General features: G+C 53.2%; 4 protein-coding genes across 4 annotated transcripts; 3 read left to right on the top strand and 1 right to left on the bottom strand.

Annotated features, from left to right (window-relative positions):
* Positions 1-70: 70 nt before the first annotated feature.
* E0L32_002376 (uncharacterized protein) lies at positions 71-5,790 on the top strand (the record flags this gene model as incomplete). The annotated part of the gene is made up of 7 exons (XM_031136558.1): positions 71-491; positions 1,753-3,416; positions 3,510-4,448; positions 4,520-4,685; positions 4,776-4,866; positions 4,969-5,505; positions 5,583-5,790. 7 exons carry the CDS (start codon positions 71-73, stop codon positions 5,788-5,790), a joined length of 4,026 nt encoding a protein of 1,341 aa, XP_030988591.1.
* Positions 5,791-6,545: 755 nt separating this feature from the next.
* E0L32_002375 (uncharacterized protein) lies at positions 6,546-8,853 on the top strand (the record flags this gene model as incomplete). Its single annotated transcript, XM_031136557.1, has 7 exons — positions 6,546-6,848; positions 6,912-7,011; positions 7,073-7,450; positions 7,538-8,041; positions 8,101-8,261; positions 8,317-8,592; positions 8,653-8,853. The coding sequence occupies 7 exons, from the start codon at positions 6,546-6,548 to the stop codon at positions 8,851-8,853; spliced, it is 1,923 nt and encodes a 640-aa protein (XP_030988590.1).
* A 370-nt stretch (positions 8,854-9,223) lies between these two features.
* Positions 9,224-10,365, bottom strand: E0L32_002374 (uncharacterized protein; the record flags this gene model as incomplete). Its single annotated transcript, XM_031136556.1, has 2 exons — positions 9,224-9,984; positions 10,056-10,365. The coding sequence occupies 2 exons, from the start codon at positions 10,363-10,365 to the stop codon at positions 9,224-9,226; spliced, it is 1,071 nt and encodes a 356-aa protein (XP_030988589.1).
* A 1,584-nt stretch (positions 10,366-11,949) lies between these two features.
* On the top strand, positions 11,950-13,085 carry E0L32_002373 (uncharacterized protein; the record flags this gene model as incomplete). The annotated part of the gene is made up of 2 exons (XM_031136555.1): positions 11,950-12,491; positions 12,557-13,085. The coding sequence occupies 2 exons, from the start codon at positions 11,950-11,952 to the stop codon at positions 13,083-13,085; spliced, it is 1,071 nt and encodes a 356-aa protein (XP_030988588.1).
* Positions 13,086-13,268: the final 183 nt, after the last annotated feature.

The raw sequence follows: 13,268 nt of genomic DNA, 5'->3' as shown, positions 1-13,268 counted from the left end.
GTATTTAACTGAGCTGTCGCAAGCCTAATTGAGATTCAACGTCGACAGTCTTACAAGCCAACACTTCAACATGGAATTACACTCCTTGCGCATATTACTTGGCAGAATTTGCCTCCTATTCTTCGCATGTGCTCTTTCGGCAGAGAAAACACCCCAGAACCAACAACCAACACTTCCAACGAGATTGGAAGTGGACCTCATCTTCCCCAGAAACGATACCTACGCACCAATCTATGCATTCCCTGTCGTCTTCGCTATCCGCGGGGCTGCGCCACTCATCAACCCTCGGACCACAGAAAGTCTGGTCAAGGTCAACTGGTACCTCTCCGCTGAGAAAGCTATGGTATCCCTAGGAAATCTTGATTTTGAACAACAATCGGTGGTGGATGCGGGTTTGGAGCCTTACTACATGATCCAGGCAGCAAATACACTTGTCAACTCTACTGAGGCCTCCTGGACGCTCGAATGGACAGTTCAACTGGCATCAAACTGTTCTGCACTTAGTACAGCATGATAAGACGGAGCTGGGCGACCCCTGTGCGGTGAAACCGACCTCGAAACTAGAGAAGGATGTTGCGGCTAGAATGCAGACGCAAATCTGCACGAAGCAGACCTGGCCAGATAGGGGTATCGTTGGGAACTGCCCACCAGGCTTTTATTCCGGCTCCAATCCTACATTGGCACGGGATTTTGTCGCAGAATTGGTCGTGGCTCTGGTGGCTTGGGTGTGTTGGACAGTGCTCGACTAAACCACTGGATAAGGAAGGACTAGCAGCATGCCTAAAGTTAGTTTTATTCCATATGCAAGACTAATATATCTCGCAAAAATCATTGAGGCTGCCGATGGGGCTGCTGTTGCCTGGATATCGTGGCCCGGGAATTGATAGTGACTGGAAAGTTCAGAGTAGAAAGGGCCCTGCACACCCTTGGCCGCAGTTCTTTATCATCCTTCTGCTCATTGGTTGATCTCCGAGCTGCAATATAACATAAGGGGATACTAATATTATTTTCCTCAGGCCAAGTCAGGCCAGAACACTCAAGCCGTACGTTTTAATAGCTTGGCAATTGTCCCAGCGCCACGGTTCTTGCACTTTGCGAATGGCAACATGATCATGCAACAAGTGATATTACACCCAGGGGAAGCCGGACCGGCGGTTAAGTATCTGATTAATTTAATTAAGGTCCAAGTGAATTGCTCGATACTTCTCTGCCAACCAAGCGTCCCAAAATGCTTATACAGCTCTAACTGAGGAGGCGTAACTACATCGGATGCCGAGGCAGGAACAAGTCAGGTGTATCTATGGAATCCGGTTGGCTACTCTTTGTATATGAAGAGCTGAGAAGCAGGAGAAAGGCTCAAATAGTCAACTGTCGAGAATCAGTTCTTAGTATCGCTCGTTTGCTATTCCAGTCTATCTCGCCACCATACCACTATACCTTAGTCTTTTGCATTGTTTCCTTATTGTCTGCTTACATGGCTTTCCGACTTCTCCTCGCCGCCTCTTGGATACTACCTGCTTTGTCCTACCGATACAGCAAGTGGGATGATTTGCCAGGCAGGTCTCCCTGCCCAGAGAACATCGATATTCTAGGGAACCGGCCCAGCAATTGGTCATTCTACCCCGACACCTCTGTGTTATTAAGCTGTGGCCACCACTAGCTATCGTGGAGATAGGCTGAAAGCCCGCTTCGGTCGTGAAGCCATACTGGGATACCCTAGTCCGAGCAACACTAAAATCACCATTAATGTAGCAACGGCATGGACGAACAACGACGTAGAGGCTGAGCCTGCGCAGGTCGTATCTGCTGCTACGGAGATACAATTCTACATGTCGAATACCACCGAGCTGGGTCCAAACACATTCTTTGCCCACTATGGTGAGGCTGTGGTGGGAGTGTATGCTGGTGCTGGCCTCGACAAACGTGGTGTCGCGCTAGGCGTTCTCGAAGACTTTGTACGGCATGTCGAGGCCAACGGAATCTCGAAAAGACTTGTATTCCAATCATGTGAAGCCAATCGCTCTTCCGAAGTGGCACTCGGGATCGTGGCCGACACCAGTGGTGGTCTCACAGCTTTAGCATCTGTGCTGCGGAGTGTTGCGGCTTGGAGCGAAGGACAGTGTCTCACCGGTGGATTTGATGGAAGCGCAACCAGACAAGGACGTCCACTATGGGTCGCACCAGAAGCGTACAAGCTCTTCAATGCCAGCCAGCCCTTCAGCAACACAACATCGCACAATTTGACCACCCTACAGCACCGTCCTTTCAATAGACTGACCCGCATTGCAGTAGCGGAATGCCGGACCGTCCAAGTCTCCAGCGGCGAGTATTGCGATGCGTTGGCCAGAAAGTGCAACATCTCGGCAAACGATTTCATGAAGTACAACCCAGCCTCGGGGTTTTGCTCTACCCTCGTCCCGGGCCAATGGGTCTGCTGCAGTGCGGGCACCCTCCCTGACAGATCTCCGAAGCCCAACCCGGACGGATCATGCGCCACCTACACCATCAAGCAGGGTGACGGATGCGCCTCTATTGCTGCCGCGAAGTCTATCACCGTCGCCCAATTAGAGGAGTACAACAAAAACACCTGGGGATGGCCAACCTGCAAGAACTACATCTATATCGACCAAGTCATATGTGTCAGCAGCGGCTCACCGCCCATGCCAGCACCCATTCCGAATGCTGTTTGCGGCCCGCAGAAGCCTGGCAGCCAGAAGCCGGGCGGAAGCAACCCCGACCTGTCCAAGCTGAACCCCTGCCCCCTGAACGCCTGCTGCAACATTTGGGGTCAGTGCGGAACAACAGCAGAGTTCTGTGTTGACAGCAGGGAGAAGGATGGTGCCCCAGGAACTGCAGCCAAGGGCCAGAACGGATGCATATCGAACTGCGGAATGAACATCATCTCAAGCGATCCCCCACCCCAATATATCAGTGTCGGATACTTTGAGGCTTGGAATCATAAACGGCCCTGCCTCTGGATGGACGTAACCGAGGTCAAGTCTACCAAGTTCTCACATATACACTTTGCATTTGCGCGTCTTACTCCCGAATTTAGTGTTGATGTCAGCTATGTACAATCCCAGTTTGACCGCTTCATCAACCTAGGCGGCTTCAAGAAGGTGGTTGCCTTTGGTGGTTGGGCAGATTCTACGGACCCTGACAAGTTCATGATCCTTAGAAACGCCGTTCAGCCGCGAAATCGGCTGAAGGTGGCCCAGAACATTGTCAACTTTGTCAAGGTCAACAACCTAGACGGGGTAGATATCGATTGGGAGTATCCCGGAGCGCAAGATATTCCTGGTGTGCCGGCTGCTACTCCTACCGAGGGGAATGACTACCTGGCTTTCTTACAGGTTCTTCGAGCACTCTTACCGGTCGGAAGGACGCTCTCCATCGCGGCCCCGGCTTCGCACTGGGTAAGTCAGGTCCCTCCACATCCGACCATCCAAGGCGTGCAGGATACTGATCCCGCACCGAACCGTTACTGACCAATACCCGATATTTGACAGTACTTGAAAGCTTTCCCTATTGCTGAAATGTCAAAGGTTGTAGACTACATCATCTACATGACGTACGACTTGCACGGCCAGTGGGATTACGGGAACCAATGGAGTAGCCCTGGCTGTCCCAACGGCGACTGTCTCCGCTCTCACATCAACTTGACTGAGACCATTAATTCCTTGTCCATGATCACCAAGGCAGGCGTTCCTTCCAAAAAGGTCATAGTCGGAGTTGCAAGCTACGGCCGCGCTTTCAAGATGGTTGACAGCAATTGCCGTGGCCCTGAATGCAAATTTGCGGGAGCTAAATCGCAAGCCAAGCCTGGTATTTGTACTGGCGAACCCGGCTATCTGTCCCAAGCGGAGATAGATCGTATCATCGGGACAGACAAGTCGGCAGTAGTCTACGCAGACGCGGATTCCCAGAGTGCAATCCTCGTCTACGGGGGAACAGAGTGGGTGTCATACATGTCGGACGTCATCAAACAAACCCGAATGAATGTCTACAAGAGGCTCAACTTTGGCGGCACAACGGATTGGGCCGTTGACCTGGCCGAGTTCCAACCAAGCGAGTTCGTGGACCCAGGGATCTTCCACGAGATAGACAACACTGGTGGGTGCAAATGGAGATTCTTTGATGGCTTCGACTGTCTGCATGAACCCCATAAGAGCCCAGACAAGTTCACCCGGGCTCAACGATGGTCCAGCTTCAACACTGACTGCGCTTGGCGTGATTTTATCAACGAATACAAAATCAGCAGGCCGAAAGATTTCAGCCAGGCCTTGAGTCTGTATTTTGACGCCCCGGACATGATGAATTGTTCAAAAATTGACGTGTTGAAATCTGCATGCTCGATAGTAGACATGTGGGACTGCAAAACTTTCCAAACGGAGGACTCGGGGCCAGCTGGCGTGCGGATAATTGAATCCGTACAGAGCATCAATGCTGTGAGTTCCTCTCTCGTCGTCGGTCATCTGAAAAAAGGACTACTAAGGTGTACCAACCATGATCTTGACAGGCTTTCGCCTCATACTATGACGATCTTCACAAAGCCAAGGCCGACTTGACAGCACTGCTCGGCGCGTTCGAAAAGACATTCTATCAAAGCGGGGATATCGCTGCTATCATAGCGAACACGGTCGGACTGGCTCTCGCAATCATACTTCCAGGTGTATTCAATCATAGTAAGTGCCGAGCTCTGAACCATTCTTTAGCAAAGAGACAATTTGGACTGTGCGTATGGTCTAGAACCATTTCTGATCGAGCATTTGCAGTCTTCAAGGGCCTCGGAGCCAATGGCAAAGATATGACATTGACTGGGTATCCGTTCCTTATTGGTTTACTCAGCGCAGTAGGCACTTCTTCGTAAGTTGATTCGATCTCGGAAGCCAACAGCCCCAGAATTGGATACCGCAGATTGCTGGTCTCATGTTGAGAGACTAATTCCTGCCGATACGTCTCACTTAGTCCCGGCGCCGAAACAGGGGCACAGCTCTATTTGATTGTCATTAATTGGACACAAGCACTCCAGAAATTCCTGTTCAGCCTCTTCGACGGTTCAGACCAGTCAATTGACAACCTATGGAGGCTTATCAGAAATGGACAGCTGATCGCGGGCTCCGATGCGCCCCGCACTCTCGACTCTCCCAGCAGGGTTGCCGCCACAGCGAAGGGTCTCCTGGTGGCACTTATCCCTGCGGCGTGGAAGCAGCAAGGCTACAATCCTGTGGCCGTGTCCACAGGCAAGAAGTGTGGTACGGCCGGCCCGTACGACGGCAAGTACATGACGGGAATCACGGGCAACGAAGGGTGGGCGTGCGTCGACGACGAGATCTGGTACCTGCTCGGCGTGACGGGTGCCTACACCCGGGACGAATTCTGTACCTGCCCGGCGCCGTGCGTCGCGCTCTGCGATCAGTACTTTAACGGGCTGCCGGGGTCTAATGCTCTGGTGCCGGACAATCCGCTGTGGTCAGGCATTACCAGGGAGATGCTCATTCGAGGGTAAGCAACACCATCTTGTCCCCGCTAAGACCTCCTATATGCTGGCAAAGTCCTTGACTGATATCCCGTCAAAACAGGGCCATTGCGACCAGAAAGTACAAGGGCAAACCTGAGGTGGATATCAACAAGCCTGAATTCTACGACGGTCTGATCGGTGGCGGCACCGGTCCGGTGGATATCACGGCTCCGGGTGTTATCAACATACCAACGTGTGATATCGAGGATGCATACAAGGGTTGGCAAAAGGGAGACACAAAGAACCCTAACTATCCATGCACCTATTAAATATTTGCGTGGAACAGGACTGCCGTCGATGTAATACGAAAGACGGCGTTGGGCCAATTTTCGGAGAACTCATTCTTGAGAGCTCTGGCGAGAATCGAGTCACAGATAGAGAACTTGTACAATCGCTGGCGGCCACTTGCCCTCCCATCTCCAATCTGCAGGCGTTTCATGGTCTGACTTTTCCCACTGGCCTTTGCCGTGAAAGCCAGCGCGTAGTGGAAACTTAGTTGAGATCGGACTCTCACGTAAGGAAAACGATACCAAGAATCGTCAGCGTCGCAATGCAGAGGACATACCTCGCTTCCCACGATGTTACTGTCACAACAGCTCGATGCTTCCCAATGATTCTAGATCTCCGGTGGATCAATCTTATCATCGTGGGGCATCAGGGCACTGAGGGCTGAGCCAGGTGCCGCTGTTGGCTGTTGGCTGCTGACTATTGGCTGGATTGGGCGACCAGAAATACGGGTAAAATGAACTGTGTGACAGGACATGGGGGAAGAGAGTGCTGCGCCTCACGGGCTCTCCAACCGAGCGCGGTTGGCGGCTGCAAAAAGACGCCGCCGGCGACATTTCCAAACGGCCCACGCAAAGGCCACGGTTTGCTCCAGGCTTCCTCCCCTTGCTACAGACGCCCTGACATTCCTCCCCAAGCTGGAGGAGACATGCCTCAGTCATAGCAACACTGAATCGAACTTCGATAGCATAGCTCCTGGAAGAGCGTCACAGCTCGTCCGAAGCTGTAAGACACCATCATGGACCAGAGCGAGCCAGCACCAGGGAAACAAGCCACCAGGAGGGCCGATGACCATTTCTCGGGCGAGTCCCACCGGAGCACTCTTCAGGATGCAAGCGAGCAGCCGGCGATCGGCCCTAGCAATGACCAAAATGTTGATTTGGAGCACTCCAGAGATGGCCTCAACGACCATCAGCGGGAAGGCCCACGGCGAGCCGCACCAAGCAGTCAATACCTCAACAAAGTCGAGCTGTCGCTTCTCTTCATCGCTCAAGGCCTGACAGCATCCTTGGTGCTGATGTACGTCATGATCATCGCTACGGTTAGTCCCAAATTCGTGTCCAAACGCCGCAAGACTTCCTGACCAAGCTCTGTCACGCAATAGGCCATTCCGTCGATCACCAAGGCCTTTCAGACAGTCGAAGATCTTGACTGGTATAGCACAGCGTACCTATTCTCACTGTATGTTATCACTTTCTTCCTCTGTACGACCGCACACATTAGCTTACCTGCCCATATCTTGTCGCCATTAGCTGTGCCGTCCAGCCTTTGATGGCAAAAGCTTTCGATCTATTTCCCCTGAAGGTAAGAGAAGCTTTGCCGCAACAATTGTTCTCTTGAAGGCAAGGGAACCTCTGCTGACCGTCCCCCAGGCCGTCTACCTCGCGAGCATAGCGGTTTTCGAAGTTGGCAATGTGGTGTGCGGCGTCTCCCAGACCAGTGCCACATTCATCGTCGGCCGAGCCATTGCGGGAATCGGTGCGGCTGGAATACAGAACGGCAGCCTGGTCATGCTGACCGCTGCTGCTGCTCCCGATGTGCGAGGAGCCCTCATGGGCATGGGCATGGGGCTGACCGTGGTCGGAGGCGCGTTTGGCCCCGTCGTGGGCGGCGTCATCACGCAGCATCTAGGTTGGCGATGGTGTGAGTAGACTTCTTCCTTCTTCCACTAGGCATGCGCAATATCATCGTATGTACCTGAAAGGTACTGACCAAGAGCCGTGCTGCTAGGCATGTGGATCTTCCTACCGCCCGGAGGCGCCGCCGCCCTCGTCTTCTTCTTCCTTCGCGTGCCGGAGCAGAGGGTCAAGGAGCCGCCCCTGACCGCATTGCGAACGATGCACCACAAACTCGACATCCCCGGCTTTGCCATCTTTGTCCCCGCAGTCGTCATGCTCTTGCTGGCCGTGAGCTGGGGCGGGCAGAGATATCCTTGGCGCTCGGCCACCATCCTCGGCCTGTTCCTCGGCGGAGTGGTCGTTCTCGGGCTGTTCGTGGCGTGGACGTGGCACCGAAAGGACAGAGCCCTCGTCCCGCCGAGCATACTCAAGAAGCAAGTCGTCTTCTGCGGCTGCGTCGTGGTATTTCTCCAGATTGGCGCTTTCGCGACCGTGGGCGACTACCTTCCGCTCTGGTTCCAGTCCGTCAAACAGGCCACGCCGACGAATAGCGGGCTCATGCTGTTGCCGGCCATGGTCACTCAGATCCTTGCTACGATTTTCTGCGGTTTTCTTCGTAAGCATTGTCTCCATTGGTCTTTCTTGATCGTCCCTGCTGATTCCGAGACTTGGTAGTCAACAAGCTTGGATACATCCCTCCTTGGGCATTAGCGGGCAATGTCCTATCCGCCATAGGGTCTGGCCTGATGACTACCTTCACCCCATCTTCGTCCCAAGGCAAATGGGTGGGCTACCAGGTCTTGGTTGGTGTCGGGAGAGGTTGGGTGATTCAAATGGTAAGAGTCCAAAAGCTATGCATGTGAGCTCAGTGCTAAGATCAAATCTTTGCAGCCCGCGATCGCGCTGCAGTATATACTCTCCGGCGAGGAGATCGCCATCGGTACTGCTACGATTATGTTTTTTCAGTATTTTGGCAGCGCGGTCTTTTTAGCCATTTCGAAATCGATCTTCTTGAACGTCCTTGACTCTGCTCTTCACAAGTATGCCCCCTCGGTATCTTTCGAGGAGATAGTCCACGCCGGGGCGACAGAACTACCAAGTCTTGTTCCACCTGATGAGTACCAGGGAGTCTTGACTGCTTATAGCGATGCGTTGGTATCGACATTTGTAAGTCCCTTTCTACGTAGATCTCGAATGTTGACTGACACCTTTTTTTTTTTTTTTCAGTGGCTGGCAGCGGCGGCAAGCGTCATTGCATTCTTCTTTAGTTTCGGCCTTGGCTGGACAAGGGTGACGGAGCAGATTGCCAATCTGTACACAAAGGATGAGCTGAATGCTGAGCCGAGTACTGTGCCGATTGGCGAGACTAAAGCTGACAAAAGGCCAGCTCCGGTGGCAACAGAAAAGCAGCCGCCAATGGCGGCATGAGTGCAGGAGCCGAGTCCAGTTAGCTATTACATCTCACTATTGTAGAATTGGATTTATAATCTATCACTGTTATTTGCCATAGAGGTGGTCAAACGGTGAACATGCATCCAAGCAGAGTCTTCATGGATGTAAGCTTAAAAAGTATTGTGTGTTTAGAACATTCTCTGCTTTTGTTCGTCTGTCTATGTATGTACATAGCATCTATGATTTGTATATTTTCCGTTTTACTTGGCCAAACCCCCAATTGTCAATCTTAAGGGCCGTTTATATCTATGTACAAGTCGTGTTTCATGATTCTCTATGTTACCAACCAGTATGCATGCATGACTCTGCTATGTTACTTCTAACAATCCCCATAACCGATTTCCAATCAACGATACTTGTCGAGGGCCTGCTTCGCACGTATGCGCATCTGCGACAACAAATGCAAGTACAGCTCAGAGCCTGTGCTCGAATTCTTAGTGGACAAACCGCTGGCCAGGCTTGATCCCGACTGGGTATCGTCGCAGATAGTGCCATTTCCTGTCCAAGTTGGCCTGTCTTTTGCATTTTTTGTCGCCCGTTGTATGTGCTCTGAGGACGCGTCGTATACGTCGACGAGGCTCAGGTAACATGATAGCAGCTGGCACTTTACAGCGTGATCCATAGACCATTCCTGAGGCCGTGACCCTGAGTGATCATGGAGGACGTCGGTAAAGTCCACCGTTGCCATGAAGATGTCGTTGAGGTCCGTGTTTGATTGGGTCGACTCTTGCTCCGCGCTAGCCTTCTGTGGAGCGTTGAGATTGTCTCTAAAGGCGTCTTGCTTGATGCGATGGTGGAGCTGCTGCAGTTTGACCTGGAGACTTGACAACCGCTCTGCAAGTTCCTCGTCGCGGTCGTCGCGGCTGTGCCCTGACTCGGATAGAGTGGTTCCACTGAAGAGCGACGGATCTATCGAGTCGGTATCTGCGAGCCCCATAAAGTCCATGGCCCGGTCAGCGTGACCGTCGTGACGCATGAACAAATCGTCATACGGAGGCCCGTGAGGTTCTCTCAGGAGTGAATGCACCGTCAAATTCTTGTCGGTGCCATCGAGTCCGAGATCGAAGGCAAGGCCCTCGGGGTACTCGGAGGCCTCGACGGTGGGAGCTTAATATCTTGTCAATACCATTGAAGCCAAGAAGGGCTAATGTGCTTTTGTGGATCAGCTGGGAACTCACTGGGGTAAAATGCTGTTGAACTATCCGCCAGGTGATCCGGTGCCATGCCGGAAGGACCCGTGCTGCCGCCGCCGGGTGCTGATCGGCCAAGGCCCTTTCGATCTGGCTTTGGGCCAGAGGCAGATGCAAGTCGCGAATTATGTCGCGGTCGGCCCATCTGCAGAGGTGCACTGTACGAGCACTTGAAACCCAGACGGACGCATCTTTGGCAGTCTAGTGAGCCAGCGTCTCGAGAGCAGCGTATCTTGATGCTGTGGCACTTGTCACAGGCGGCCCGGACCGCAGTTTGCTTAACGATAGAGGCTTTCATAATCGATATGAATAGGGCCCTGTTTCCGGTCTGGTCACCTGCCCAAGTGGTGTGGGAGTACCGCGGCATTGGCAAATTGAGACTCCGATAGTCGGGGCATATCTCGAGGGAGCGAGGTCTTAAGCCGCGCAGTTGGGTTCAAGGATCGACAAGTACTATCCAGGTTGCAATTCCTGCGACTGACCAGCGCACATATGGCCGCAGTGACCAGGATATGGTGCCATCTCTGCGGCACAGAGTCGGGCCATCGTGCCGTGCACGCATGCAGTAGCGCGCCCAGCGCGGGTCCTGAACGCGGGTAAAGGCAAGTAAGCAATATATTTACTGAGGCGAGCGAAACACTGACGCTGACTGGGCTTGTGTCATATGCAAACGTAGCCAATCAGCTTCAACTCGTTATTATCCACTTGTCAGCCAGAACCAAAGTCCAGTCTCCAAGGACCCAGTAACAGAAACCCAGACAAAGTAGCTCCGGGGATTCGCTCTCCCAAAGAGGCTACAACCCTGGTTATGAAAACCCCAAAGTGATAGACGGACCAATTAACCAGGCTCCCTCCTCCATTCCAGTTTCCGGGTAACTAAGTCACATCTCCCTGTCTCAGCTTATGTGTGGATCCTGAAGGATCTTGACCAATCTTAATCACTCCTCCAAAGCAGGATGATAGATCAGGGGACTAGTTAACGACCAGATAGTCAGTTGATTCTTGCCAAGCAAACAGAGGCCGGGGCATCTTCTGAGCATCAGTTCTTTCAACTTCAGCACAAACAACGCCGAGTACAAGTAACTGCCGGTCTCACTTGAGGAGGATGACGAGGTGGGTCTCGAGGCGGCCGCCAATTGCACCATCTGATTGGCATGCCAAGGGCTCTGGGGGAGAAGCTTGTTTTAACGAGATTACTTGGCAAGCGGGGATGGCTGGATGAGCGCGTACAACTTCGCACCCATGGTGAACTACATCATGGCACTTTTGTCTATCCTCCTAAGCGAGTAAATAAGTAAAGGCAGGCGTATCAATCCAAGGTAAGGTCCGGCGCAAAGACACACAGAATGGGAACGAAGGGGGTGAGGTCCCCTTGCCGACGTGGCATTGCCGTTGCCTTACATATGACGCTATCTCAGATTCACCCACCAGACCGCATACTTATCCACTTGTAAGGAAACCCCGGGATATTGTATGGCCCACCAATCTGCGGCACAAGCGGCTCGAGACCGTTGAGGCAAAAGCTGTCCACTCTGGCGGCGCAGCACAACCGGGTGCAGGGATTCTACCATCCTCTCTTGCGGCTCGGCCCAGACTGTGCCGTATTGGAAGCCAAAAGGAACTCTAGTCTGTTTTGCAGTACCTTGAGGCTGGCTCAGCTCCTCAAAAGTCTCCGGCCGCCTCAGCACTTGTCTGCCAATCAGTCTTGTCTTAGCGAGTCGGCGTTGAACCAGGGTCATCATCCTGCAGGTTACCTTCCACCATGTTGCTAAGCGATCCGTACCGCGTCGTATAATTAGGAACCGCAGTCGCCATTCAGAAGCCAGGCCATGGCACCAGGCAGAAGAAAAAGACGCAACCGAACCAACTGGCATTGCAACAAATGGCGACTCTCCCAGAGACCCAGACATCCATTGTCGGCCTAGAGGACGGCAATGTTGGCATCTCGCCCGGCATCCCCCTCCCGCGGCTCGAGGACGACATGATCCTGGTCAAGACCGCGGCAGTGGGTGTCAATCCGGTGGATACCAAGATGGTGGGCCCGTTGTGTACCCAAGGTGCTGTGGCTGGTATGGACTTTGCGGGCGACGTGGTCGCTGTTGGGCCCAACGCCAAGGCATCTGTTCCTCTTGCGGTGGGAGACAGGGTCTGCGGTGCCGTTCAGGGTATGAACCCGACCGGCCCTCGCGTCGGCGCCTTCACTCACTACGTCGGCGCCACGGCACATGTTCTGATCAAGCTGCCGCCCAACTTGACCTACGAACAAGGCGCCTCACTGGGCAGTGGCTTGGGCACCATTGGCCTAGCACTGAAAAAGCTTGATCTACCGGGGCTGCCCTATGAACCGGCGCAGAAGCCACGACACGTGCTCATCTACGGCGGCAGCTCAGCTACTGGCACGCTGGCCATCCAGCTGGTGAAGCTGTAAGTGTCATATGCTTGCATACACTGATACACTGACACACCAGTGGCTAACATCTCCCCCTCAGAGCGGGATTCAAGCCCATCACCACATGCTCGCCTCGGAACTTTGACCTCGTCAAGTCCTACGGCGCCGAGGAGGCATTCGACTACAATGCCAAGGACTGCGCCGCAGACATCAAGGCCTACACCAAGAACTCTCTCAAGTATGTGCTCGACTGCATCTCGGAACCCGAGACGATGCAGTTCTGTTATCAGTGCATCGGGAGACTGGGAGGGCGCTACGTAGCTTTGGAGCCCTTCCACCCCAGTCTGCACACCAGGGCAAACGTGCACCCGGACTGGGTCCTGGGCCCCACGATGATAGGGAAACCAATCTCCTGGAGACCCCCTTTCGAGCGGGCCGCGGACCCGGAGGTCCTAGAGTATGCTTTGAGGTGGTACAAGATAGCACAGAGATTGATCGATAATGGAGAGCTGAAGACGCACCCTCTGCAAGTCATGGATGGCGGGCTGGGTGGGGTATTGGAAGGGATGGAGTTACTCAAGGCCAAGAAGATTTCGGGTAAGAAGCTTGTGTATCTTACCGGTGCTTGACACCTCAACTTGCAACCCATAGAGTCCACAATTTCCGGAGTTGAATTCTCTCTTTTCATCTGATGTAAGCGCCGAGTTCTGCGCGGCTGTCAGGTAAAGACGGCAACCTTGCCTCAATACGCGAGCCTAGACCCTTGAGGAGTGGGATAGTGGAGACTCAGAAGGACCCGGATCCAGGTTTCC

The sequence above is a fragment of the Thyridium curvatum genome, assembly GCF_004353045.1.
Source record: "Thyridium curvatum strain D216 chromosome Unknown NODE_9_length_649264_cov_80.371750, whole genome shotgun sequence".
NCBI lineage: Eukaryota > Fungi > Ascomycota > Sordariomycetes > Thyridiales > Thyridiaceae > Thyridium > Thyridium curvatum.
This window is presented reverse-complemented; position numbering and strand designations above follow the sequence as displayed.